Genomic DNA, 27,704 nt, shown 5'->3' with positions numbered 1-27,704 from the left:
TCTGCCAATGTTGCTATGCTCATATTAGCCCTCTCCTCAAGTCACTTCATAGTAACATAGTAAATGATCTATATATATAAAACTCACCCTCAACGTTCTAATGTCTGCTGACGTCACTGAAGCCAAGGTTCGTATGTTTGAAGCTCTGAAGCCAGAAAATCACAGTCTCTGGGCCACGCCCTCGCGTCAAACGTTATGACATTGAGGGCAGAGCAGATTCTCACCTCAACAATCTACTCAGGCCACAAACTCCGGATTTCCACACTGTAGCTCTGCTCCGCCCTCGCGTCAAAACGCGATGATGTCGAGGGCGGGGTACGAAAACCGCCACCCACACAGAGCTACAACGGAAACAGCAGCGGTGCATGCCATGAACCAGGTAAAACAGCGACGAGCCATGCAGCCACGAAACCCTTGCTAGCGCCCGTTTCATTGCGCTCAGAAACGGGCCTTTCTTTACTAGTGGCAGATAAAGACCTGAACAGTCCATCTAGTCTGCCCAACAAGATAAACTCATTTTACATGGTATGCGATACTTTATATGTATACCCGAGTTTGATTTGCCCTTGCCATTCTCAGGGCACAGACTGTAGAAGTCTGCCCAGCACTGTTCTTGTACTAAAAGTTCTGAAGCTAACGTCAAAGCCCCTTAAAATTTACACTCCAGCCCATCCCTATCTATTCAGTTACGATCAGGGCGTAGACCGTAGAAGTCTGCCCAGCACTGGTTTTGCTTCCTAATTACCGGCGTTGCCACCCAATCTCTGCTAAGATTCTGTAGATCCATTCCTTCTGAACAGGATTCCTTTGTGTTTATTCCATGCTTGTTTGAATTCCATTACCATTTTCATCTTCACCACCTCCCACGGGAGGGCATTGCACGTATCTACCACTCTTTCCGTGAAAAAATACTTCCTGACATTACTTCTGAGTTTGCCCCCTTCGATTACAATTCATGTCCTCTAGTTCTACCATCTTCCCGACTCCGGAAAAGGTTTGTTTGTGGATTAATACTTTTCAAATATTTAATCCGCAAACAAACCTTTTCCGAAGATGGGAAGGTGGTAGAACTAAAGGAAATGAATTGAGGTTTCTCCAGGGGGTACGAGCGCTGTATAGGAGTCCCACAGCACAAATTCTGATAAATAATAAATTATCTACGTCTTTTGCCTTACAGAGGGGTACAAGGCAGGGGTGTCCTTTGTCACCCATGCTGTTTGTGCTGGCCTTGGAGCCCCTGGCATGCAAGATCAGACAGTCAGCGGCAGTGCAGGGTATACAGGTTGGCAAGTGTGAGTACAAAATAAATCTTTTTGCGGACAATATGCTCATATTTTTAGGTCAGGCAAGCAAGGGGATACCCATACTCATAGAGCTCATACAGCAGTTTGGGTCTTTTTCAGGGCTAAGAATAAATTTTGATAAATCGGAAGCAATGGGGGTATCTGAGGTTTGTGCTAGCAGGAGGAGTCTTGACTTCCCTCTCAAATGGGCTACAGGCCCGATGAAATATTTGGGAGTCTACTTACATTTAGACTTCAGTGTTATGTATAAAACCAATATTCGTGATAAGTTAGAAAAGATTAAGCAAATATGTAAGCAATGGAGGGAGCTGCCTGTCTCATTTATGGGTAGGGTGGCACTAGTCAAAATGGTGATATTCCCAAAAATTTTATATACCTTACAAATGATGCCCCTGTGGGTGGCCGGTAAGGATGAGGCAGTTTATAGGGGAGTGATTTCGTCTTTCATCTGGGGAGGGCGTCGAGCTAAAATTGGATATCGCAAGCTTATTCGATCTAGGAGTGAGGGAGGGGTTAATTTACCAGATCTGAGATTGTATAATGTCTCCGCACTCCTTAGGTGGGTACACGAGGTGCACACGGGGCACTATGTGTTTGCGTCCCCGGAAGTATGGGAAACTGCTGCTCTCCCCTGGTCCGTTTTCAATGCAATACATGCCAGGCATAAGTGGGGTAAGCTTTCTCCCCTTTTGAAGCCCCTTCGGGAAGCTTGGGTGTGGTGGCGTCACCGGGTGGGAGGGGATAGGGGTCCTTCCCCGTATATAGAGATGCAGGATAATCCAGAGTTCCCTGTAGGACAGGGTTATTCTCTTTTTCGAGGGTGGGCACAGAAGGGATGTAGGTATGTAGGGCAGGTGGGTTCAGCGGGGGGATTATCAATCATGACCTTTGCTGAATGTCAGGAAAGATGGAACATACCTGAAGCTTTTTCTTTCTCATACCTGCAGCTCAGACATTACTTATTATCCATACGCACGGTGGACAAGCGATTCCCGGTATTTACAGGACTTGATGTGGTTTTCAAGCAGATGCCGGTGGAGAGCAACAAGCTCTCCCGTTGGTATTATCTAGGCAAAACTTGGGTGCCTAGTGCAACCCCAGTTTTCTTAGCAACCAAGTGGAGTGAAATGACGGGAATGGAGGTCTCGGTATCCGAGCTTCAGCGTTGTTTTGATCTGGCTTACAGGATAACGCCAAATGTGAGCTGCCATGAAACCCAATTAAAGCTTCTGCATCTGGCCTACCTCTCTCCCTCCTCCAGATTTCAACCCCTTCTTCCACCTCAATCTCACTGTTTTTCCTCCTTTGAAGTCCACTCTATCCGCCTTTTCTCTCCTCTGCCTCTTCGAATAGCGGTCATTTATCATCCCCCTGGTAAGTCCCTTTCATCCTTTCTCAGTGACTTTGACGCCTGGCTTGCCTTCTTCCATGATCCTTCCTCCCCCTCTCTCATCCTTGGTGACTTTAATATTCCTGCTAATGATCCTTCCAACTCTTCTATTTCCAAGTTACTCGCTTTAACGTCGTCCTTTAATCTCCAACTATGCTCCACCTCCCCCACTCATCAAAATGGTCACTGTCTTGATCTCATCTTCTCCTCCAACTGTTCACCTTCTAGTTTCCTTGCCTCTGATCATCCCTCCTCTGATCACCATCTTATAACTTTCACACTTAAATCTCCCCCCTCCCAGTTCCGTCCTATCCTATCTAATTTATCTAGGAATCTTCATGATATTGACCCTTCATCTCTATCCTCCCATGTTTCAAACCTCCTCTCTACTGTGGCACCATCCACGTCTGTCAACGAGGCTGTTTCTTCTTACAACAATACTCTATCCTCTGCCTTAGACACTCTTGCACCTTGATGACCCGCCCTGTAAGGCGTACAAAACCCCAACCTTGGCTGACTTCTAATATCCGCTACCTACGTTCCTGTACCCACTCCGCCGAACGCCTCTGGCGGAAATCTCGGGCCCTTGCTGATTTCTTACACTTTAAGTTCATGCTGACCTCCTTCCAATCTGCTCTTTTACGTGCCAAACAGGATTATTATATCCAACTGACCAACTCTCTTGGCTCTAATCCTCGACTTCTCTTCACCACATTGAACTCTCTCCTCAAGGTGCCCCCTCCCCCAACTCCCCCTTCATTATCTCCTCAGACCCTTGCTGAATTCTTTCACAACAAGGTTCAAAAGATAAACCTTGCTTTCTCTACCTCACCACCTCTCCCTCCACTAGTCCGTTCTCCTCTCTCTCCTTCCCCTCATTCCCTTTCCTCCTTTCCTGAAGTTACTATTGAGGAAACTACACTTCTCCTTTCTTCCTCAAAATGTACCACCTGTTCCTCTGATCCCATTCCCACCCACCTTCTTAATGCCATCTCTCCTACTCTTATTTTAGAATACATTCTATGCGTTGTAGATATGCTTGCACACCAGTGAATTGGATTGGATCTGTGGGCTTTTGGTACTTCTCTGTATATGTAAATCTCACATGGAGTGTTACTGTTGGTACATGATTCCTTTTTGGATGTTATTGTTGGTGTACAATCCTCTTGTCAATAAAAATTATTATAAAAAAAAAAAATGAATTGAGGTTGAAGGGAGGCAGGAGTAAGGGCAGACTCATTGGCTCCCTATCCATTTCCGTATACAGTTCAAACTCCTCTTATCGACTTACAAGTGCATTCACTCTGCAGCTCCTCAGTGCCTCTCCACTCTTAGCTCTCCCTACACTCCTCCCCGGGAACTCCGTTCACTGGGTAAATCTCTCTTATCTGCACCCTTCTCCTCCACTGCTAACTCCATACTCCATTCCTTTTATCTTGCTGCACCATATGCTTGGAATAGACTTCCTGAGCCGGTACATCAGATCTCCAGCCATCTTCAAATCTAGGCTAAAAGTCCACCTTTTTGATGCTGCTTTTAACTCCTAACCCTTATTCACTTGTTCAGTACCCATGTTTTATCATTCCCACCTTAGTAATTCCCTTATCCCTTATTTGTCCTAATTAGATGTAAGCTATGTCGAGCAGGGACTGTCTCCATGTCCAGTGTACAGCGTTGCATAAGTTTAGTAGTGCTATAGAAATGATAAGTAGTAGTAGCTCAGGTATGTGGGTGTGGCAAAATGTTTCCCCCCTCCCCCCCCCAAATCTGAGTTCTGGGCTTCTGGCTACATGCCTGCTTGAAACATGAGCTGGCTCCTGTGACCTGGCACCCAGCTAAGCAGAGTTGGCAGAGATACCCCAAATTGCTTGTTCCAGGCTGGAAATTTTGTGAGTCCTCGATTTCTGACCACCCCATCTGGTGCATTAAGGAGAGATGCCAAGACAGTTACCCAGTTCCAGGCTAGAGACTGTTTGACCACTCCTGGTTTTGAATTCACATCCCAAAGCAGTGTGGGATTTGTAGTGTCTGATCCTGCCCAGCCCATCAAAATCAGTGCTATATGTTCCGAACACTGCTTTGGGATGTGAATTCAAAACCAGGAGTGGCCAAAACGTCTCTAGCCTGGAACTGGGTAACTGTCTTGGCATCTCTGAATTGCTGGTGCTGTCTGAAACAAAACAACTACAGGATTAAAGGGGCATCGTCGAGGATCTTTGGTGACCGTAGCTTGAGCTAAAAATATTACACTGGGTCACTTTTTGGTTCTGTGACTAGGTTTTGCTATCTCACTTTACTTTTGTCACTTTGAAAGGGTTGATGCAGTTCAAGTTTTGCCACAGTGCGTGCACGGATTTGTAGTTTTATATCATCAAAAACCTGGACCTTTTTCCTAATTGCTCTCCCCGTCCAGGAGTAATTTTTTGAAGCCCTACGAATTAAAAGTATAAGTAGACATGAGACATATTTTAATTGTATTTATTTAAAAACAAACATGAATTGACTTCAAAATCACCCCCAGAAGCGGGCGCCATTGTCTCAGGAAGGCCTTTGCGTTCCACACCTCGTTCTGAGAGGCGGAAGCTTTGGCTGGTGCCGTGTGCCAATTGGCTACTAGAAGAAGAGTGGGAAGGTGGGGCGTTGCCGTGGTAATTCAGAGCGAGGCTTGGCCCGCACGGCTGCGGGCACTGAGAGGTGGTGGGCGACCCGGGCCGGTGAGCGGGAGGAGGGTGGCGGGTAAACATGGCGGCGGAGGAGGCGCAGCGCTCGCAGGAGACGGTGGGAGATTCAGAAGGTAACGAAATGGGGAAGGGGGAAGGAGAGGCCTTGGCCTGGTGGAGGGTGATTCAAGAAACAAAGGACCGGCTGGGATTCCCCACGATCCATAATCCCATCCTTTCAACAGAACCACATTTACTCGCTCCCCCAGTTGCATTGGCCCATTTATCAGCCTCCTTCCCCAGTAACCACATGAGCCATATTCACCAACCCTCCATAACATAACCTCAATAATATAATCACGTGTACACACCCAGCCCATATCCACAAGTCTCCCCCCCCCCCCCTGGAAAAACTACAGCCTTATCACCCAGCCAGTAACATAATTCTGTGTATCACCTCCCTCCAATAATACCATATACATTGTTAGCTATAACCCACATTCACAAGTCCTCCACCATACTCCCAATAACAACACAGTGTACCACCTCTCTCCCATATAGACTGTCATTTGTAACCCACATCCACCAGCTTTCTGTCCTTCCCTCTCCCCAAAATATAACTTTATTGCTTTCCCAGTAACAGGGGTGGACACCCATGGTCCTCGAGGGACCAGTTGGGTTTCAGGATTTCTACAATGAATATGCATGAGATCTATTTTCATACAATGGCAGCACTACGTGCAAATCCATCTCATGTATATTCATTTTGGAATTTTGGAAAATTCAACTGTATTGTGATCCTTGAGGACTGTGGTTGCCCCCTCCCAATAATCTTGTATACACTCCCAACTATAATCTACTACTACTACTATTTAGCATTTATATAGCACTACAAAGCGTATGCAGTGCTGCACAAACATAGAAGAAAGACAGTTCCTGCTCAAAGAGCTTACAATCTAATGGACAAAAAATAATAAAGCAAGCAAATCAATTAATGTGTAGAGGAAAGAGGAGAGGAGGGTAGGTAGAAGCAAGTGGTTACAAGTCAAAAGCAATGTTAAAGAGGTGGGCTTTCAATCTAGATTTAAAGATGATCAAGGATGGGGCAAGATGTAGGGGCTCAGGAAGTTTATTCCAGGCGTAGGGTGCAGCGAGACAGAAGGAGCGAAGTCTGGAGTTGGCAGTAGTGGAGAAGGGAACAGATAAGAAGGATTTATCCATGGATCGGAGCGCACGGGAAGGGGAGTAGGGAAGGACGAGTGTGGAGAGATACTGGGGAGCAGCAGAGTGAATACATTTATAGGTTAGTAGAAGAAGTTTAAACAGGATGCGAAAACGGATAGGGAGCCAGTGAAGCGACCTGAGGAGAGGGGTAGTATGAGTAAAGCGACCCTGGCGGAAGACGAGACAGGCAGCAGAGTTTTGAACCGACTGGGAGGCCAGCAAGAAGCAGATTGCAGTAGTCTAAACGAGAGGTGACAAGGGTGTGGATGAGGGTTCTGGTAGAGTGTTCAGAAAGAAAGGGGCGGATTTTACGGATGTTGTAAAGAAAGAAACGACAGGTCTTGGCGATCTGCTGGATATGAGTAGAGAAGGAGAGAGAGGAGTCAAAGATGACCCCAAGGTTACAAGCTGAAGAGACAGGGAGAATGAGAGAGCCATCAACAGAAATAGAAAATGAGGGGAGCGGGGAGGTGGGTTTGGGGGGAAAAATGAGAAGCTCGGTTTTGGTCATGTTTAATTTCAGGTGGCGTTGAGACATCCAGACAGCAATGTCAGACAAGCATGCTGATACTTTGGTTTGGATGCAAGGTGAGATATCAGGGTAGATAGGTAGATTTGGGAGTCATCAGCATAGAGATGGTAGAAAAAGCCATGGGATGAGATTAATGAACTGAGGGAAGAAGTGTAGATAGAAAAGAGGAGGGGACCCAGAACAGAACTGAGGAACTGAGTTCAATTCCCACTTCAGGCATAGGCAGCTCCTTGTGACTCTGGGCAAGTCACTTAACCCTCCATTGCCCCGTGTAAGCCACATTGAGCCTGCCATGAGTGGGAAAGCGCGGGGTACAAATGTAACAAAAAACAAAACAAAACCCTGCAGTACGCCGACAGGCAGAGGGATAGATGTTCCAGTCCTCAATAACATAATCTCACCTACCAGTCCCCAATAGTAAAACCATGTATATAGCCCCAGCTGTAACCCACATGCACCAAGTTTCTCCTCCTATAGCATAACCCAGTTACCAACCCTCCTCCCCTTATAATTCCTGCATGTACTCCCAACTAAAGCACACATCTATTTGAGTCCTCCAATTGTGAATCCTTTTTTCAGTTTCCAAGCTATAATCTCCACTCCCCCCACCGCACTAGCTATAATTGTCATGTACTAACCTCTCCAACAACATAACTGTCTACCCCCTCCCCCCAAACAGTGCCCATAAACATAGTGACATTTACATCCCTGTAACATAAGCCTGTCTGTGCCTTTCCACTAATGACAAACCCATTTCTAACCTCCATCAATAACATAACCCTGTCTGGGGTACAGTGCCTTCTCTCCCCACTCATTTGTTTCCTCATGACCAAGGGATTTACTCATCCACTCTTTATACCCTTCCAAGACATTGCTTTTCCCATCCCTCTTTCTTTGGGATACAGATCTTTGCTATCTACCCTTCTGTGTGGGAGAATGGATCAAGGCTTCCCTCTTCATCTGTGAAATCCCTTGGCCTCCTCCCCCCCCCCCCCCCAAATCCTTCCTCCGGAAAGGAGGTAGAACCCCCATAATGATCCCCTAACCTTCAGACATAGTGAAGGTTGCCCTTTTCTACCCCCCTCCCCCCCAAAAAAAAACAGGAACAATGTGTCAACAGGGTGGACTTTGCCCCCTCTGTTTTCTAAAACAGGAACTTTTGTTTTGTCTGCCTTTTGCCCATCTATCTTTCATCATGATGGGTCTGTTTGAGTGTGTGTTTCAGATTAGGCTTGTCTCCCAGGCAGGGACAGTGGGCTGCCTAGACCTGCTGGTCTTCTTGGTCACAAAGCTGTGCTGTTTGATCCCAGGGCTGTGTTCCCTTGCATGATCGCTTCTTTGCTCCAGCCCCTTAAATGTCCTACATGAGACTTTTTTTTTGTGCAGGAGTGAATTGCCTTGCATATGATGAAGCTATAATGGCCCAGCAGGATCGTATTCAGCAAGAGGTAAGGTGGGAGCTTATGGCTGAGGTGAGAGCTTTCATTTTGACCCAGTTGCTTTGTGGCATTGAATTGAGGAAGAACTAGGAGTGTACGAAGTGGGCTTGTAAATTTTAGGGGCACCTGGTTTTGTTTATTGGGGGCTGGGAGATTAAGCAGTGGAAGGTCATTTGAGTCTCCTACCTGGCAGATTGCGGTCCAGAATGCACTGGTGTCTGAGAGGCTGGAACTGTCTGTCCTATATAAAGAGTATGCAGTGGACGATGAAATCTATCAACAGAAAATCAAGGTGAGTTCTCAGTCTTGCTCTCGCAAACTAAAGGGGAAGGGGGGGGGGGGGGCATTGTCCTGAGCCATGAAAAGAAACAAGGGCTCTGATATGAACAGTCATCCTGTGCTTCAGTAGTTCAGGTCTTTCATGCAGCATGTTTTGTTTTGCTTCTTGATTTCGGGGGGGGGGATCCATAAAAAAACGCATCCTGGATATGGTTACTGCTACTACTACTTATCATTTCTATAGCGCTACTAGACTTACACAGCGCTGTACACTGGACATGAAGAGAAAGTCCGTGCTCGAGAGAGCTTACAATCTAATTAGGACAGACAAATAAGGGATAAGGGAATTACTAAGGTGGGAATGATAAAACATGGGTACTGAACAAGTGAGTAAGGGTTAGGAGTTAAAAGCAGACTTTTAACATAGATTTGAAGACGGCCAGAGATGGAGCTTGACCTAGAGTTGGCAGTGGAGGAGAAAGGTGCAGATGGCAGATGTGAGTTCCAGGGGAGGAGTGTAGGGAGAGATAAGAGTGGAGAGTGAATGCATTTGTAAGTCAATAAGAGGAGTTTGAACTGTATGCGGAAACAGATAGGGAGCCAATGAAGTGACCTGAGGAGAGGGATAATATGAGCAGACACTGGCAGAATATAAGTTGTGCAACAGAATTTTGAACAGATTGACGGGGAGAGAGATGGCTTAGAGGGAGACCTCTTTCAGTACCCTTCTCCACCACCGCCAACTCCAGCCTCCGCCCTTTTTGCCTCGCCTCGCCTCACCCCACGCGTGGAACAAACTCCCCGAGCCCATATGCCAGGCCCCCTCCCTGCCCATCTTCAAATCTCTGCTTAAAGCCCACCTCTTCAATGTCGCCTTCGGCACCTAACCTCTTCACCTCTGCCCAGAAAATCTAGACTGCCCAACTTGACATTTCGTTCTTTAGATTGTAAGCGCCTTTGAGCAGGGACCGTCCTTCTTTGTTTATTTTGTACAGCGCTGCGTAACCCTAGTAGCGCTCTAGAAATGTTAAGTAGTAGTAGTAGTAGTAGACCTGTGAGAAGCAAGTTGCAATAGTCTAAAGCGAGAGGTGATAAGAGTGTGGATAAGTTTCTGGTAATGTGCTCAGAAAGGAAAGGACGAATTTTGGTGATATTATAGAGAAAGAAATGACAGGTTTCAGCAGTCTGTTGAATATGTGCTGAGAAGGAGTTGAAGATGACCCCAAGGTTACGAGCTGATGAGACAGGGAGGATGAGAGTGTTATCCACAGAGATAGAGAGTGGGGGAGGAGGAGAGGCTGGTTTAGGGGGAAAAATAAGAAGCTCAGTCTTGGTCATATTTAGTTTCAGATGGCGGGGAGACATCCAGGTAACAATGTCAGACATGTAGGCTGATACTTTGGCCTGGATTTCTGCTGAAATTTCAGGTGTGGAGAGGTTGTGAAAGATTGCTTGTGTGAGCGATTCCACTGGATACAGAGCCCACAGCTGCATTTCCAAACTTTCACGTAAGATAATCATGGTGCAGAGATCTGGATAGAATGATCTGCTGTGCTTTGGTGGTAGTTATCCTCTGGCAGACAGGGTGGGTCAAGTGATGCTTTGCTGCTGCTCCTATGTATAGGTAGAATTTGGGAGCATGAAAAGCTCCAGTGCAGAACCCAGTTCTTGGGGCAAACCCTGCCAGTCAGGTTTTCAGAATATCCACAATGAACATGCATGAGATAAATTTGCATGCACTGCCTCCACTGTTTGCAAATTTATCTCATGTATATTGATTGTGGCTATCTTGAAAACTGATGGCTGGGTTGAGAACCCATGATCCAGTGTTGCATGAGAGAGAGCCAGGGAGAGAACTTTCATTCACCCTTACTCCAATTTTTTTTTGTCTTGTTCTGTCTCATCAGGATTTGCACAAAAAGTATACATACATTCGAAAGACGCGCCCAGATGGTAACTGCTTTTACCGGGCATTTGGCTTTTCTCATTTGGAAGCCCTACTGGATGACAGCAAGGAGCTGCAGAGGTAAGCTCTTCCCTAATGTAAAGACTACATGTCATAGTAACATAGTAAATGACGGCAGATAAAGACCTATATGGTCCATCCAGTCTGCCCAACAAGATCAACTCATTCACATGTCATTTCTGTAACTCCACTAGACATACACATAGGAGACAATCCCTGTTTTCTGGGGCTTACAGACTAGTCAATATCCGCAGGAAGTATATTTATTACAGGAAATGTGGTTAAGATCATCAATACAGGGAACCAGGACTTAAGAAGATTTAAAAGCAAACTGAGGCAGGACATGAATATAGGCAGAGGAGGAGCATTGATGCAGCAACTTAGGAAGGCTGTTCAGGCACGTAGTACAGCAGGGAGGGAAAGGGATCATGAAGGCAGTTTAGGGAAGATGAGAGTAATGAAAGGCTGTAGAATGAATGCACGGGTAAATGAGAGATTTCAGAACAACTCAGCTTCCATTACTAATATCTGTTTACCTCAGTGGTGCCCCTTACTGGTGGCAAACTGTAAACCAGCGAGACTCAATGCATTTGCCACCAGTGAGGGGCACCGCTGAGGTCTGTAGATATTATTAATGGAAGTTGAGTTGTTCTGAAATTGCTTTATTGGGCTTCTGAAGTACATAGGCCTATATTCATATGGTTTTGGTACCTGTAAGTGAGAGAAGCATGATCTGTTCGCAGAAGCGCAAGGCGAGCCAATGTAAGGTAGTCGCAGAGGAAGAGGAGTTGTATGGTTCACTAAGTGACCTGGAGGAGCAGGTTGCAGCACACTAAGCAGGAAATGGAGAGAGTGGATAAAGATTGTGGTAGTTAGAAAAGAAGGGGCATATCTGATGCTGTAGAGAGAGAAACTACACATAGCAGAGGTGAAAACTGCATTCAGATAAACTGAAAGACAAGTGGCAGCAGGTTCATTTTATTGAATGTTTAGGCTGCTTCACTAGTAAGGCTGTTCAAAGTGCTGTATAACATAATAAAATACAGAAGTTGCTGTTTTTAATTGTATAATATCTCATGGTCTGCAGCATATAACAATTGCCAGAGCCCCAGCTCAAGCTACTTCATAGATAAGCATGCTCAGTTTGTCAAGAAAACATCAATCTTCATATTCCTACATCGGTCCAGTTCACCTTTCCAAAATCTAAAAGCAAATTCCTTTCACTCTCCCCCATCCCTGCTCAGTTGTATTGGTAGAACAAGTCTTAATTTTACCCTGACCTTTCAAAGACTGAGTGACCAGCTCCCAGAATGACAGCAGCACATAATACCTTTATCATCTTTTCAAAAGCTGGTGGTACCATTCTTTCATTGCTGGGACATCTCTCTTTACCAATTTGGTAATATAACTTCATAACCCAGCAAAACAGCTGTTTGATTCTGCTGTTTGGCCTATCCCCTCTCCTCCTGAATTGATACAGATAAAAATATACAAATTCTTGTATCTCCTGGGGCGATCACACCAGTTATGTATTTTGTAAAGCCTTTTACTTTGAATAGTCAAAAAAAATGAGGGCACATGTATAAAACGTCTTTCCACATCTTTTCTGTTAATTCAGTGTGGTGTTTTTTTGCAAGGGTGAGCTAAGCCCTCTTTTGAATCTGGTATTACTATTCAATAATATTGGCCAAAGCTAAACACTTCCATAAACAGCTTAGAATTTGATATGAATCTTCCTCATTAGAAGCATACCCAGTTTCCCTGGCCAATGTGTTATGCAATTCACTCATCCTTTTCATTACCTCCAGTGGTGGCCTCAGATGAGCTGAAGGCCTGGATTTGGAAGAACCCAGAGGCAATTAGACAAGGGGAAAGGGGATAACATTTGATATTACTGCCTTTGTGGTTCCAATGAAAGCGTTTTATTTTGTACCTGGGGCAATTGTGGGTTGAGTGACTTGCCCAAAATCACCAGGAGTTGCACTGGGAACTGAACCCAGTACCCCTTGTTCTCAGGCCACTACCCTAACCATAAGGCTACTCTTCCACTCCTAGGCAGTTGCTTAGGGCAGCAGCTTCTTGGGGGTAGTGAAGAGCAGCTGCAGACAAAGCAAAATAATAGGTCTTGGCAGCCACATAAACTCAAAAGAGCCATCAGTTCATACTTGTATGATGATCATGATTGAGTTGAATTATCAAAATCTTGTGGGGGAGGGGGACTGAAAATGAATTGGGGAAGTCAGGGAGGTAATGTTGAAGGTTTGCCTAGGGTGCTCACAACCCTTTCACTGGCTCTGTATAAGGGGATGTCATGCAGCTCTAACTACTCTGAAATCCCACTATTAAAGACAGAGCTTAGTTCTAGGTTTTCTGCTACCCCAAGTAAACAATTTGTCTGGTCCCCTCTGAAGTTTTTATTGATTTTTAATGGAAATAAAACATAACCAGTGTTCCCCAGTAAATCTCAGCTTGTAGAACATGAGTTTAAAAACCTTTCGGAAACAGGATCACTGCAGAAGAAAATGTGTTTGCTTTGAGCCAGTCCTGATTGAAATGATTCTGAGGAGTTCTGTATCGTTCATATCTGCCACCATATCTGTATAGAAATACTTCCTTAGATTACCCTTACACCTTTATCTCGTGATCCCTCATTCCAGAGCCTCCGTTGAAACAGTCTTGCCTCCTGCTGGGCTCTGCTCTCATGCATTTGTATCTTAGAGGTATTTAAATCTTTTAAATGTTTCTGTTGTACCTCCCCTCTCCCACTTTTCCTCCAGGATATGTATGTTTAGATTTTTGAGTCTGTCCCTATATTCTTCGTGACAAATACCATTACCATTTTAGTCGCCGCCCTCTAGACTGACTTCATCCTGTTTATATCATTTTGAAGGTGCAATCTGTAGAATTGTACACAGTACTCTAAATGAGATCTTACCAGAGGCACTGTCACCTTTCTCCTGCTGGTAAGTTTCAGCAGAAATCTGACAAATTGGAGAACTCTGAGATCCCACAAAGAGAAACAAAGGAAAGTGGGAAATGGACCACGGAAGTGCCTAATTGATCAAAAGTTTTGCAACAGCTCTCCAAAGGTCTTTTTTAAGACCAACCCATTGTATTACTGACTGAAAAGATTTTACATTGGAGACACTAAAATTCATTTATTGAAAAAAGACCTCTGAGGCAGGCCACAGGCCGAAACAGTACTGTGTCGGGTCTTTGAACAGTAAGTCTTCTCAAGTATCCTGATTGACCTTTTTGTTCTGGAGTCAGTGGTTCATTTCACACTTTTCCTTTTTATCTTTCTCCTGCTAGCCATTCCTCTCCCTGTGCACCTAAGCATCCATCTGGCTTTTGCCATTGCCTTTTCTATCTATTGGCCACTTTAATAGGAAGAGATGGCAGATAAATACCAGTATGATCCATCTTGTCTGCTCTGTAAGGTGGCTAGAGTTGTACCTGTTGCTTTGTGCAGGGCATGCATGGTACATCCGTCTCTGTCTTTGTTGAGGGTTGTACCTGCCGCTGTTTGAGGGTTGTACCTGCCGCTCCATGCAGGTTACCCCCATTTCTGCCTTTGTTGAGGGTTGTACCTGTCACCTCATATAGGTTACCCCCATCTCTGCCTTTGTTGAGGGTTGTACCTGTTGCTCTGTTCAGGTTACCCCCGTCTCTATCTTTGTTGAGGGTTGTACCTGCCGCTGTTTGAGGGTTGTACCTGCCGCTCCGTGCAGGTTACCCCCATTTCTGTCTTTGTTGAGGGTTGTACCTGTTGCTCCGTTCAGGTTACCCCCGTCTGTGCCTTTGTCGAGGGTTGTACCTGCCGCTTCATGCAGGTTATCCCCGTCTCTGTCTATTTTGAAGTATTGCTTTGATTCCTTTTTTTTTTTTTTGCTCCATAGGGATCCTCTGTGTTCATCCCACAACCTTTTGAATTGTGTCACAGTTTTGTTCCCACTATATCCACTGGGAGTATCTCAGGAATCCAGTATCCTTTTTGAGAAAAAGTAATCCTGGTGAAACTTTTAGTCCTATAACTTCCCCATCTTTGTCAAAGAGATGTTTTGTTCATTAATACCTTCCAATTGGTGATCCTTTCTTTTCTGACTTTGTATATTTTCAGAATGTGAACGCTTTGGTTTTCCCGTGAAAGGCAGTGCTATTAAGTGCTATTTAAATATAAATGTCTGGACCCTATTCCCCCTGTTTCTCTTCTCTTCTAGGGTATACTATTCAGATCTTCAAGTCTTCGCTCATACATCTGGTGCAGACCCATCCCATTTTGGCTGCCTTTCTCGGAATTGCTTTGTCTTTTTATATCATTAGCAAAATATGGCCTTCACAGTTGAACACTGTAGTCCAAAATGGTGCCACACTAACACCTTGTAAAGAGGCATTATCCCCACCTCCCTTCTGCTGGTTATGCCTCTCTGTGCAGCCAGATGTGTAAGTGAATAATGGATTGATCCTGGGTGGATGTGGGCACCTTTGATCTCTGTGCAGCCAAGCATCCTGCTGCCTTGGCCACTGCTTTGACACACTGTTTTGCCACCTTGAGATCCTCGGATCATCCTAAGGTCTCTTTCCTGGTCAGAGCATATCAGGCCCTTCACCTATCACATACAGCCCAGATGCATTACGCTATTTTTCTTCACATTAAAGCTTAACTGCAAAGCATTAGCCTGAGCTTCTAATTTTTGTAGATTATTTCTCATGCTGTCTAATCCCTCGGGGGTGTCCACTCTGTTGTAAATCTTTGTGTCCTTCTAACAGGGTCTTTTACTACGCAGCAGTAAGCCCAATTGTCGGCTTACTGCTCACTAAATCAGAAGCACCGCCGGGCTACCACAGCAGCCTGGCGGTAGTTCCCACCCCCAGCATGCACCATTTCCGGTGCTACAAAAATATTTTTGTAGCACCAGTGTTTACCTGGTGGTAATCGGGCAGTGCCACAGGCTGCCCAGTTACCTCTGGGATAGCACGGGAGCACTTACCGTCACCTCAGTGGGCAGCAGTAAGTGCTGCCCCCCCCCCCCCCCCGAAATGGCCACGTGGCAAATGCTTCACTTGCAAACAGCCATTTCTTTTCTTTTTTGTTTTTTTTAACAGCCTTTTACCTGCTGCAGTAAAAGGGGGCCTCAGCCGTCTTTTTTGTTTGTTTGTTGTTTGGTAGTCGGTGAGTGAGAGGCGCCGCAGTTTAGCCTTGTGTTTAGGGGATGTGGAAGGGAACTGGGTTGGGGGGGAAGGGGGGGTTGACAAATAGCTTGAGGGGGAATTTGATGTTTGTATGTTTTTCCGGGTTTGGTTTTAAACATGTTTCCGGTTGAGGATTGTGAGTAAATGAGTAACACTATCTTACCCTTCAGGAACTTGTTATATGCTAATTAATAAGGGGTGGGGTGGGGTTAAATGGTTAAAAGTTTGATGACATGATATTCTTGAATAATCTTTATCCTTGTATAAGTGTTTACTTTTGAATTGTCATCAATAAAAATGTTGAAACATAAAAAGGAGGCCTCAGCAACACGCGTCAAAAACACACACTGATACCGGCGCAGGCCCCCTTTTGCCACAGCTTAGTAAAAGGACCCCTTAGTTATTTTTTTTTTGTGAAGCTTTTGATGTGTTTGAGGAAGTAGAGGTGAGGTTCTAGTGATAAGTCTACAATTGTGTAGAGATGGATGTTATGAACATAAAAATTCTTTGAGTGTTGTAGGTGTTTCCTATTTTAATCACTGGAGTTCTTTTCTTTTTAAATATTCTATATTTTTATTGATAACCGCTGTGATTTGAAGAAGCCAGGCAGTATATAAAATTTGTAATAGACATAAAGACATTGAGTAGAATGGTGCTATAAGTGATCCCAGAAGCACATTAAAATCATCAGATATGGAAGATACTTTTGCAGAGGCCCTTGTGATAGTCCTTGAGACTCATTGCTTTGATTAACACAGACTGTAAAATTGAGGCCCAAGTAGCAGCTAACAAACTTTAACCAGTATTAGACAAATTGATCCACATAAATCAGACAGATTTTATGAGAAATAAATTTTTTTTCAGACAATGCCAGACTTTTTAAATTTTTTTTACATTTTACACTTAGCAAAAAACATTAATTCCTAAATTTTCCGCTATGTGCAGAAAGAGCTTTTGACAGAGTTCAGAGGGACTATTTGTTTGAAATGTGAACTTGGTTTGGTTCGGAGCCTAGCTTTTTAAATATGGTCAGCATCTTATTTAGTCCCCCTTTGGTTACTATTATCAAAATATACAGTTGTTATCTTTTTTCCTCTTGCAAGGTACCTGTCAAGGATGCCCTTTGTCTTCTGTTTTGTATGATATAACCCTTGAACATTTAGGGGCCGATATTCAGATTTCGGGAGGCAGCTTGGATAAATCCCACGGTTGGCAGTGAAGCCCGGGTTTTAAATGCTGGGCTGTTTCTGGTGACCGGCATTGAATATCTGGTATAATTTTGGCCGCTTTAAACTTAACCGGCAGAGCCAATATTCAGCGCTGGCTGGTTAAATTTAAACCGGCCAAAGATGGGCCTGCTATTTTGGCGGCCTGATTTGGTCACCAAATTTAGCTGGTGATGCGCTGACTGGGAATATTCAGCAGGAGATAACCGACTATCTCCTGCTGAATATTCACAGATGGCCGGTTAAGCGCTATTTAACCGGCCAGGATCCGCTCCTGGCTGGTTAAATAGCGCTGAATATTCGGGGGGGGGGGGGGGGGTAGTTAGTGATTTTACCAATCTGCCAACTCATTCATTGTTTTTGTATTTCTTTGAAACATACCATTATGTCCTCAGCGTATACAGACTCCTTAAAAGCATATCTGACACTTATTGAAATTCATAATCCCTGTAGCTCTGATAAATAGATCTTCAGTATTTTCTGGGTATAAAATAAACTCTTCCAGGTGATTGCTGATTGGTTTCATACTGATACACACATTCACAAAGCTCTCCCTAACTGGTCTTTTTATCTCTCTTGGTTTGGATGTCTGGTGACTATAAATATATCATTAACCACTGTCCCCCTGCCCCCCTACAAATAAAATCTGTATATTTTAAAAATAATTCTCATTATCTTTCCTCTTAGTTTTTTTTAGTGAAATAGGTAAGGTTATAACTTATCTTTATGGCAACACCCCCCCCCCCCCCCCAAAAAAAAAGAAAAAACAACAATTTGAAAAGTCCTACAGAAGCTAAAGCTTATGGATAAGAGCATTGTGGCTCAATACCCCATCAGAGTGGGTGATAATAGAAAAATCTCTCACGCATTGCTTTACCTCACCTTCTGATAAGCACTAAGCTCATCTTCCCTTTAATACTCAGCCCATACTTTCTGCTCTCCACATTGCTTCTCGGTAATGGTCTCAGTCACAACAGTTCCCATTATATAACAACCACCCTTGCTTTTTACAGTCGATATGATAGACCAATGTGATATGGACTGTCAAATCCTTCATCATGGCTGCCCAAGAATTATTTTCTTTATGCAAACTCCCACTTTCATGGTACATCAGATGTCAATAGTTGCTAACTGTTTCAAACCTTGGCATGCTAATTTCATGAAGCTAGAACACATTGGGTGCCATTCGTTGGCATCTGCCACTTTCTAGTTTCTTAGTTTTAGGGTTTTTATTGGACTTTCCCTCATAGATATACAAATTTAGTACTGAGCTGTGTGAAAACAACGGGGATGGTTTGGTGGCTTTAAATAGATAGTCTTTTAGTCTCCCTCACCCAGTCTCTCGGTTTTTCATTGTTCACACCATAATTTGGACCTAAGTCAAACTTCACAAAGTTAAACCCTCTCTCTGCCTCTAATTTATGCTGGTTCTGCCTTCAAGAAGTAGGACCTTTTGATCATATCCTGTATTTTTGTGGAGAAGAGATGGCTGATGGGAGAGAGATGATAGAGACCCATAAAATCCTGAGTGGAGTAGTTCTTTCCCCCCCCCCCCCCCAATTCTGTACTGCTCCTTTGGGGGGTTTTCAGTTCATGACTCTACATTTTTTTAAGCATTAAATCATGGGTTGGCAACCTTGGTCCTTGAGGGCCGCAACCCAGTTGGGTTTTCAGGATTTCTCCAGTGAATATGCATGAGATCTATTTGTATGAACTGCCTCCATTGTATGCAAGTAGATGATATGTATATTCATTATGGAAATCCTGAAAGCTCAACTGGGTTGCGGCCCTCAAGGATTGGTCCACCCTCCATTAAATCACAGCTGCCAAACTTTAGACCACTGATTCTCAAACCTGTCCAGGGGGAACCCTAGCCAGCAGGTTTTCTGGATATCCACACTGAATATACATGAGAGAAATTTGTATGCAGTGGAAGCAGTAGAAAAAAAACAAAAAGGCACACAACTGCTTACAAAACAGTAGATAAAAAACAACAAAGCAGTGGAATCAAATGTATTTATTGGAACAATACCCTCAAAGCAGTGGAATCAAATGTATTTATTGGAACAATAAATACATTTGATTCCACTGCTTTGTTGTTTTTTATCTGCAGTGGAAGCAGTGCATAGAAATCAATCTCATGAATATTCATTGCAGATATTCTGAAATCCTGATTGGCTGGGGTTCCCCCAGGACAGCGGGTTTGGGGACGACTGCTCTAGGCTATTCCTTAAGCTTTGCTGTATCTCTCATTATGTTGTCCACACCTTTAAGGACCATAAAAAGAACAAACCTTTCCTGACAGCAACAAAGGGTAGCAGTAAATGGAGTTCACTCTGAGGAAAGAGACACTACACCAAGTGGTGTGCCACAGGGATTGATCCTGGGTCCGGTTTGTTTCACTATTTTTGTAAGTGACATCGTGGTTCTCTTCAGTGTCACTTACAAAATATTGAAAAGCACCAGTTAAAGGACTGATCCCTGTGGTATACCACTGGTAGCAAGCACTCTTTTCCTCAAGTCAGCTCCATTTACCGCTGCCTTTTGTTGCCTTCCAGTCAGTTTCTGATCCAGTCAGTCACTGTAGGATCTATGCCTTAGGTATTGGTCAGAGGAGGCAACTGAAGGTGAAATGACTTGACTGAGGTCACTAAGGGGTCCTTTTACTATGGTGCGCCGAAAAATGGCCTGCGCTGCAAAAATCCAAAGGAACGGTATAGTAGGGAGGTGAAGCGCTTCTGTGTATGAAAGAAGAGCGGGACTTGGGGGGTGATTGTATCTGATGATCTTAAGGTGGCAAAACAGGTAGCAAAGGCGACGGTCAAGCCAGAAGGATGCTCAGGTGCATAGGGAGAGGAATGGCCAGTAGAAAAAGAGATGGAGTGGAGGAGTGGCCTAGTGGTTAGGGTGGTGGACTTTGGTCCTGGGGAACTGAGGAACTGAGTTCGATTCCCACTTCAGGCACAGGCAGCTCCTTGTGACTCTGGGCAAGTCACTTAACCCTCCATTGCCCCATGTAAGCCGCATTGAGCCTGCCATGAGTGGGAAAGCGCGGGGTACAAATGTAACAAAAAAAAAAAATGATAGTGTCATTATATAAGTCTCAGGTGAAGCCCTATTTAGAATACTGTGTGCAATCTTGGAGACCATAACTACAAAAAGATATAAACAGGATGGAATCTTTTTAGAAGGTGGCTACAAAATTGGTCACTGGTCTCTATCATAAAGCGTATATGGGGACCTCAATATGTATACTCTGGAAGAGAGGCGGGAGAGAGGAGCTATGATAGATACGTTAAAATATTTCCATGGCACTAATGTACAGGGGTTGAGCCTTTTTCAAATGAAGGAAAATTCCAGAATGAGAGGGCATAGGATGAAGTTAAGAGGTTAGGGACTCAGGAGTAATTTAAGGAAATACTTATGGATAGGGTGGTGGATGCGTGAATTAGCCTCCCGGTGGAGGCATTCCAAGCCGCTTGGAAAGAACTTGCTGAGATATTCTTTTCCTCCCATTCATATATGATTAGGAAAAAGTTTAAAACCTTATTGTTCCAGAAATTGATTCTTTTAAAATAATGTTTAATTTTAATTAGATTCCATTATTACTTTTAATAATATCCCAGAGGTTTGCTCTGGTTTGCCTTGCTTTGTTACCCGCTTTGAACTGTATTAGCAGGATTTAAGCATGGTACAGGCACATGGAATCACTTAGGGAGAGGAGAAGATAGTGGATGCTGCAGTTTGGCATACTTCATGGGCCATCGTGTTCCTGTGTTTTTAAAAGGAAAAGAATCCACTTCCAGTCTTTCCGTTTCTGCTGCCTGGCTCCTCTTCAGTCTGTTTCATTCTTTATCTACACCATTAAAATGATGAAACAGACAACAAAACACTTCATGTAGACTCTCCTGTGTCCTGCTGCCAGGTCATCAAAGCTTTCCTAGCCCTTCAGTTGTCTCAGAAGCAGAGCACACCTGAATCTTCGACAGACTAGTTTCTGCATATTGTGGATGGCCTTCCATCCAGCCATCTTCCATGTGGCTAGCCTTAAGCTTGCTGTCAATGAGCCGTACATGCTGACAAAGCTGTTGGTCCTCAGGAACACGCAGTAAATGATGCTGTTACCATTCTTATCTTATCACCTAATCTTCTGCCACTCTATTTTACATGTGGAGGACAAAGCACCTGCAAATGCGCAACACCACCTTTTCTCATCCTTTCCAATTGTTTTCTAAACGTCCATAGCTGCTTCAAAGGAATTAAACTTTTCTGCCCTCCCCACCATACTGTGTACTCGGTTGAGCTAGATAAAGCAGGTGGAACTGATCTTTTCATGCAGCAATTTCATCCATGTCACTGTTCCTTGTCTGATGCTTATTAAATTTAATTAAAATTGCTCTGGGAACCATCTCTTCTGCAATGTGGCAATTGTGGGCAGTTTTGCCAAGGGAAATTTTTTATCTCCAGATAACTGTATAGATGTCAGTGGGTCACTGCCTTCGTTTCTCCAGGACCCTCACAATCCCTCCATTAAAGTATTGGTTGATTATTTTCTCCTGGGGTGTGGCAGTGAGTTAGCAGCTCAAATCTCCCAGTCCTGTGTGCCAGACACCTATGCTCCAGTTTATCAGCTTTGATACATTCCCGTCAACTTCCCTTTTATACCTGAATTCAGATTTTTGACAAAGAGGCCTTGGAAAAGGTTGGCTTGGAGCGCCTTTTAATTTTGGCCAGAATTTAGCTGCGTGGCATAACCTGTTGTGGCTGTGCCCCCTGTTCTTCAGGCTCACTAGACTGCTCTGCCTTTTTCCAATATGTTCCAGGTATGTCTGGTGTCTAGAACTCACTGTGATGAGTAGATTTTCATCACTTTAACTGGGTATTTAAATCATTACAGTTGGGTGTATTGAGATTAGGGCTAAACTGAATATTTGAATTCAATTCGGGCCCAAATACATCATTTGTATTCGACTGAATAGTGACTTAAATTTGATACAAATAATCTGGTGCTCTATTTTGCTAAATCCTTCTGAAATAAACACTTGATCTCTGATTTCATGTTGCTTCTTTTATTGTTTGTAATGTTAGAGCTCAGTGCCTGTTACTCGTATTTGGTATTCGTATTCGGTAGTGCTCTAATTGAGAGGGAACACCTGGTACAAAGCACGTCTCGTTATTACCCATCTCAAGTGCTACCTCTAAAATCATCATTTTAAGTTTCTTTTTAAGAAGCAGAAAGCTTAATGTTAGAGTTTGAAACGGTGCTGCTTTACTTTCTTAAAAAAAAACTGTTTTGGAAAATGTGATTTAAAAGAGAGTTTATGGCTATACCACACTGGTGGAGACCTGATGCCTTGTAATATATATCCAATTAAAGGTCAACTTAAGCGATTGCGGGGAAAATACTGAAATTACTTCCAGACCCAACAAAGCCATATACTTCATCACACTCTTTATTGTGTTTGATCTCAACTAGCACAATAGACCTCTGCGGTGATTCGTTTCATATGAACATACAAACAAGCCCATAGGTCACCTGCCTCCTCATCGGTCTTTTGTGCCCATATTCATTTAAATTTGTATTTGCATACTTTTGAACTTTAGTAAATTTGACAAACCAAATAATCTCAACAATGCACAGGACCCACACACTGGATCGCCAACAAGTGGCATGTTTCGCATCTGCTGCCTCAGAGTGTGGTCTGGTATTGCTTAAACTGGACTTAAACATTGCCCTGAATGCCAAGTCCTGTTTCATCCATAGCCTCAGGACTTGGCGTTCAGTGCAATGCTCAAATGCAATTTTAAACACTCCTGGACCACACCCTTGAGACAGCAGATGTGAAATATGCCGCTTGTTGGTGATACAGTGTCTGGGTCCTGTGCATTGTCAAGATAAGTGTGATTATTTCTTTGTCAAATGTACTAAAGTTCAAAAGTATACAAGTAGAAATTTAAATGATTATGGGCTTGTGTGTATGCTTAAATGAAACGAATCGCCGCTGACGTCTGTTGTGCCTGTTGAGGTCAAATTCATTGAAGAGTGTAATGAAGTATATTGTTTTGTGAGTTCAGTTTGCAGCACTGTTGTGTGTACTCTGATGTAGTGTGTGATGTGTTTTGGTTATTTGTTTAGTTCATAGTGAGACACTGTTCTGGATGCGAGTAGAGACTAGGGTTGCAAGCTGACTGGGAGAATTAAGACACAAAAAGGAGAAAGTGGGTTTGGGAGGAAAGAGATTAAGATCTGTCTTGACCTAGTTAAAGTTGGAAATGGTGGTGGGATATTTGGGTGTCTCAAAGGGAAGACAAGGCACAGGATTGAAGAGGAATGGGTTGAAGTCAGATGGAGGGGTAGAAGCGAACCTAAATTGCAGCCTACAGAGTGTTTGTGAGAGGGCAGCAGCTGAAGCAGTGTCCTTAGGGGAGAACTGGTTATGAAAGAAAAAAAAAATACAGCGTACAGAGCCAGGCCTCGGAACTAGAAGATAGAGGGAATGTGAGAAAGATGGCAGGAAGATAGGAAATAGAGCAGACATTCCATAAGATCTCGAGAGGAATGACACCAGAATGATAGTCCTAGAGGGAGAAAACAGAACGAGCTTTGCATTCCATTTCCACTCTCCAGGGACAGATTTTTTTTCTTTCTTGAGCTTGTGAGTTTGTGCTCAATGCTGTATAGAGGCTCATTTTTATACTCAAACTTTAGCCTTCTCTTGCCCATAGTTTCCTTGAGGCAGAAGAAAATTTGATTAAAAAAAACCCCAAACAAACAAGTAAAACCCTCTTTCTCTCTGGGGCCAGTACACAAAAGGTTTGCTGTAGATAATGCAAACACAGATGTGTGTCTGACCTGTTTTCCTGTGTAGGTGAGCACAGTTGCTGGAGAGAGATTTGGTGGTGATCTTTTAGCTGTTCCTATTTTTGTCTGCTCTCTTCCTCCCATCACAAGGTTCAAAGAGATATCTGCTAAGAGCAAAGAAGATCTGGTGACTCAGGGCTTCACAGAATTTACCATTGAGGATTTCCACAACACGGTGAGCATTGGAGCTGGGATAGGAGCACTGGAGAGCAGTAGTGGGAAGGGAGGTTGGACTCTGGACCATTTATCTACAGTAACCCCAAAACTGTTGGGTATGTTGTGTAGCTACTGACTAAGCTTCAAAAAGGCAGTAAATAAATCCTAATAAATAAATAAGATTTAAACTCTCAGGAAATCTTGCAGGAAAGTGAGGTTAGGAGAGCAGCAGATGAATGGACTAGAGGATCCCCATTCCCAACCACTTTTTTGTTCTGACAGTTTATGGACCTGATTGAGCTGGTCGAGAAGCGCAGCTCCATCTCCGACATCTTGGGAGCCTTCAACGACCAGAGCATCTCAGACTACTTGGTGGTGTACTTGCGGCTACTGACCTCAGGCTATCTGCAGCGGGAGCACCAGTTCTTTCAGCATTTTATTGAGGGTGGCAGGACAGTGAAGGAGTTCTGTCAGCAGGTGAGGCCAAGAAGGGAAAGAGAAAAGGGTGACTGTGGGATGCATGAGGATATAGCACTGTTTTTAGAAAGAGAACGTTCAGGAGCATGTTTATAAAAGGCATTTAGCAACAGCCTTGTGTCTTGTTGTGTTATTAATCCTATGTCGTCTTCTTCCTCTGACACAGGAAGTGGAGCCGATGGCGAAGGAGAGTGACCACATTCACATCATTGCACTGGCACAGGCCCTGAATGTCTCCATCCTAGTAGAGTATATGGATCGTGGCGAGGGGGGTGCCACCAACCATCATGTGTTCCCTGAGGGTTCGGTCCCCAACGTCTATTTATTGTACCGGCCGGGCCATTATGACATCCTTTATAAATAGGCACCTGCCCTCCTGCGCACATACACACCCCACCCCCCACCCTGGGATACACTGCTAGAGCTGTACAGAGTTTTTGTGGTTGTAAATGGTAAGAATTTTTTCTTTCTTTTTCTTTTATAATTTGTTCTCTCTGTCCTTTGTTATTCTGCCTTTCAGATTTTATTAAAGGGACCCTGGTGCAATCTGTGGTGTGCTCTGTTTTAATCTGGGCATCGTTGGGATGGGGTGCTGGACATACATCACTGATGAACCTCTGTTAGGACATGGAGTGGGATTGCCAGGGGCCCGGAGAAGGAGGGGGGGGGGAGAGGCAGGAATTGTTGGGAGTACAAAGGCATTGTAAACCTATGCCGTCCTCTCTAGACAAGCCAGTGCTCGTTCCTGCTTTCCCCTGTTTGTTTTGTCTACCAGGCTTCAGAGAGGCAGTATGACAGGAATCTTGTGGTCACAGTTGGTATGTTGGAGGTTCTCCTGTCTAAGGTATAGGTATATATCTTCTCCAAAGTGGATCTCACCACCTCAAGCCAGAAATCCTTGGGTAAAGTTTGCAAGCAAAGAACAAATGGCTCATTATTTAGTTTAAAGGGTTTAAAAAAAATCATCTGCTCCCTTGGACTTCCATTTCAATCAGATGAAGCCTTTCTTGGGCTACTGTGTCATGAGCCTTTCCTCTTTTGTTGTAAGCCTCCCCTCCCCCCCCCCCCCCCCCCCAATACACTGCAGCTGCTACAGTGACAGTACTTGTTCAGAAGTGACACAGACTGTTGCTGTATTGAGGTCCTGCTGTGTGTGTACCTGTATCTGACCACTAGTTGTCACCACTGAGCAAAGAGGGAAACTTTCCTAAGGGGTTGTGAGCACTGCCTTCCCTAGCTGACCCAGGGAATGGAAGATCCAGTGCATTTTTCTAGTGAAAAAAGGTGCCGGTACTCAAATGCCAGGGCCACCCTTCAGGGTGGGGTGATCACTGAGGGACCCCCCCCCCCCCCCACTACAATAGCCAGGCACCCTGCAATCAGTCACAGAATCATATGACAAGGCAGAATTGGTGTGTAGAGCCTGAGCTCTTTCATTAAAACTTGGGGACCATGAGTCAATTTTAGAAGACAATAGAAAAGGTGTCGGTACTCAGTACCCCCAAGTACCCCCACAAAAAAAGCCTGAAGATCCAGTTCAGGAGTCTAACCCAGTCCTTCCCTTGGCAATGTGCTGCAGAATCGCTGTATTTTTTTTGGTATTGGAACTAATTGAGATGTAGCTGTAGCCTGCAATATACCTGCAGGAAAAGAAAGAATAAAAGAGAGGATTAGAGGAAAAATTTAATGGAATGAAAGTTAACCGTAGTGGGAGCTTGTTTCAATGCAAATTAAAAGGAATTAAAATGGCTTGAAACTTAAGCGAATAATTGAGTTTGTCAGGGCAGGCAGAAAGGCAAGGTGAGCTAGCAAAATACATTTGAAAACAGAAATTGTAGAGAACCAGCTTGAGTGGCGAGGCAGGGGCGATAGCAGGGACAGAGCTGTGGAATTCTACAGTGTCTGAAGGGGAGCGGTGAGGCAGGGGCGATGGCAGGGGCGATGGCAGAGAGAACTGTGGTATTCTACAGTGTCTGTCTGAAGTGGAGTGGCAGGGACAGAGCTCTGGAATTCTACAGTGTCTGAAGGGGAGTGGTGAGGCAGGGGTGATGGCGGAAACAAAACTGGAATTCTGTAGTGTCTGAAGGGGAGTGGTGAGGCAGGGGCAATGGCGGAGACAGAACTGGTATTCTACAGTGTCTGAAGGGGAGTGGCGTGGTGGGGCGTTAGCGGAAACAGAACTAGAATTCTGCAGTGCCTGAAGGACAGTGGTGAGGCAGGGGGCGATGGTGGAGACAGACTGTGGAATTCTTCAGTTCCTGAAGGAGTGTGGTGCGATGGCAGAGAGAGAACTGTGGTATTGTACAGTGTCTGAAGGGGAGTGGCAAGGACAGAGGTCTGGAATTCTACAGTGTCTGAAGGGGAGAGGCGTGGGGGGGCATTAGCGGAAACAGAACTAGAATTCTGCAGTGTCTGAAGGACCGTGGTGAGGCAGGGGTGATGGTGTAGACAGAACTGTGGAATTCTGCAGTGCCTGAAGGAGTGTGGTCCGATGGCAGAGAGAGAACTGTGGTATTGTACAATGTCTGAAGGGGAGTGGCAAGGATAGAGGTCTGGAATTCTATAGTGTCTGAAGGGGAGCGGTGAGTCAGGAGCGATAGTGGAAACAAAACTGGAATTCTGCAGTGTCTGAAGGATAGTGAGGCAGGGGCGATGGCAGAGAGAGAACTGTGGTACTCTACATTGTCTGAAGGAGACTAGTGAGGCAGGGGCGATAGTGGAAACAAGCCTGTGGAATTCTACAGTGTCTGAAGGACAGCGGCGAGGCAGGGGCGCTAGTGCAGCAGAACTGTGGTATTCTACAGTGTCTGAAGGGGAGTGACAAGGACACAGCTCTGGAATTCTACAGTGTCTGAAGGGGAGCAGCGAGGCAAGGGTGACTGGAAAGAGTGGAGGAGTGGCCTAGTGGTTAGGGTGGTGGACTCTGTTCCTGGGGAACTGAGTACTGAATTCAATTCCCACTTCAGGCACAGGCAGCTCCTTGTGACTCTGGGCAA

General features: G+C 44.5%; 1 protein-coding gene across 1 annotated transcript; it reads left to right on the top strand.

Annotated features, from left to right (window-relative positions):
- The first annotated feature begins 5,354 nt into the window (after positions 1–5,354).
- Positions 5,355–25,254, top strand: OTUB1 (OTU deubiquitinase, ubiquitin aldehyde binding 1). Its single transcript, XM_030219869.1, has 7 exons — positions 5,355–5,488; positions 8,497–8,558; positions 8,743–8,841; positions 10,736–10,854; positions 24,166–24,250; positions 24,514–24,708; positions 24,875–25,254. Exons 1-7 carry the CDS (start codon positions 5,437–5,439, stop codon positions 25,070–25,072), a joined length of 810 nt encoding a protein of 269 aa, XP_030075729.1. The 5' UTR covers positions 5,355–5,436; the 3' UTR covers positions 25,073–25,254.
- Positions 25,255–27,704: the final 2,450 nt, after the last annotated feature.

Source organism: Microcaecilia unicolor, chromosome 11 (genome assembly GCF_901765095.1).
Source record: "Microcaecilia unicolor chromosome 11, aMicUni1.1, whole genome shotgun sequence".
In the NCBI taxonomy this organism is placed as follows: domain Eukaryota; kingdom Metazoa; phylum Chordata; class Amphibia; order Gymnophiona; family Siphonopidae; genus Microcaecilia; species Microcaecilia unicolor.
Note: the sequence above shows the minus strand (reverse complement) of the source record. Positions and strands in the feature narration are given on the sequence as shown.

What these genes read in the sequence shown, in the direction of transcription:
- OTUB1 (XM_030219869.1), top strand. Translation starts at nt 5,437, where the DNA reads ATGGCGGCGGAGGAGGCGCAGCGCTCGCAGGAGACGGTGGGAGATTCA. An exon ending in GACAGCAAGGAGCTGCAGAG is followed by an intron (nt 10,855 to 24,165) that starts GTAAGCTCTTCC and finishes TCCCATCACAAG; the next exon opens with GTTCAAAGAGATATCTGCTA. An exon ending in TGAAGGAGTTCTGTCAGCAG is followed by an intron (nt 24,709 to 24,874) that starts GTGAGGCCAAGA and finishes CCTCTGACACAG; the next exon opens with GAAGTGGAGCCGATGGCGAA.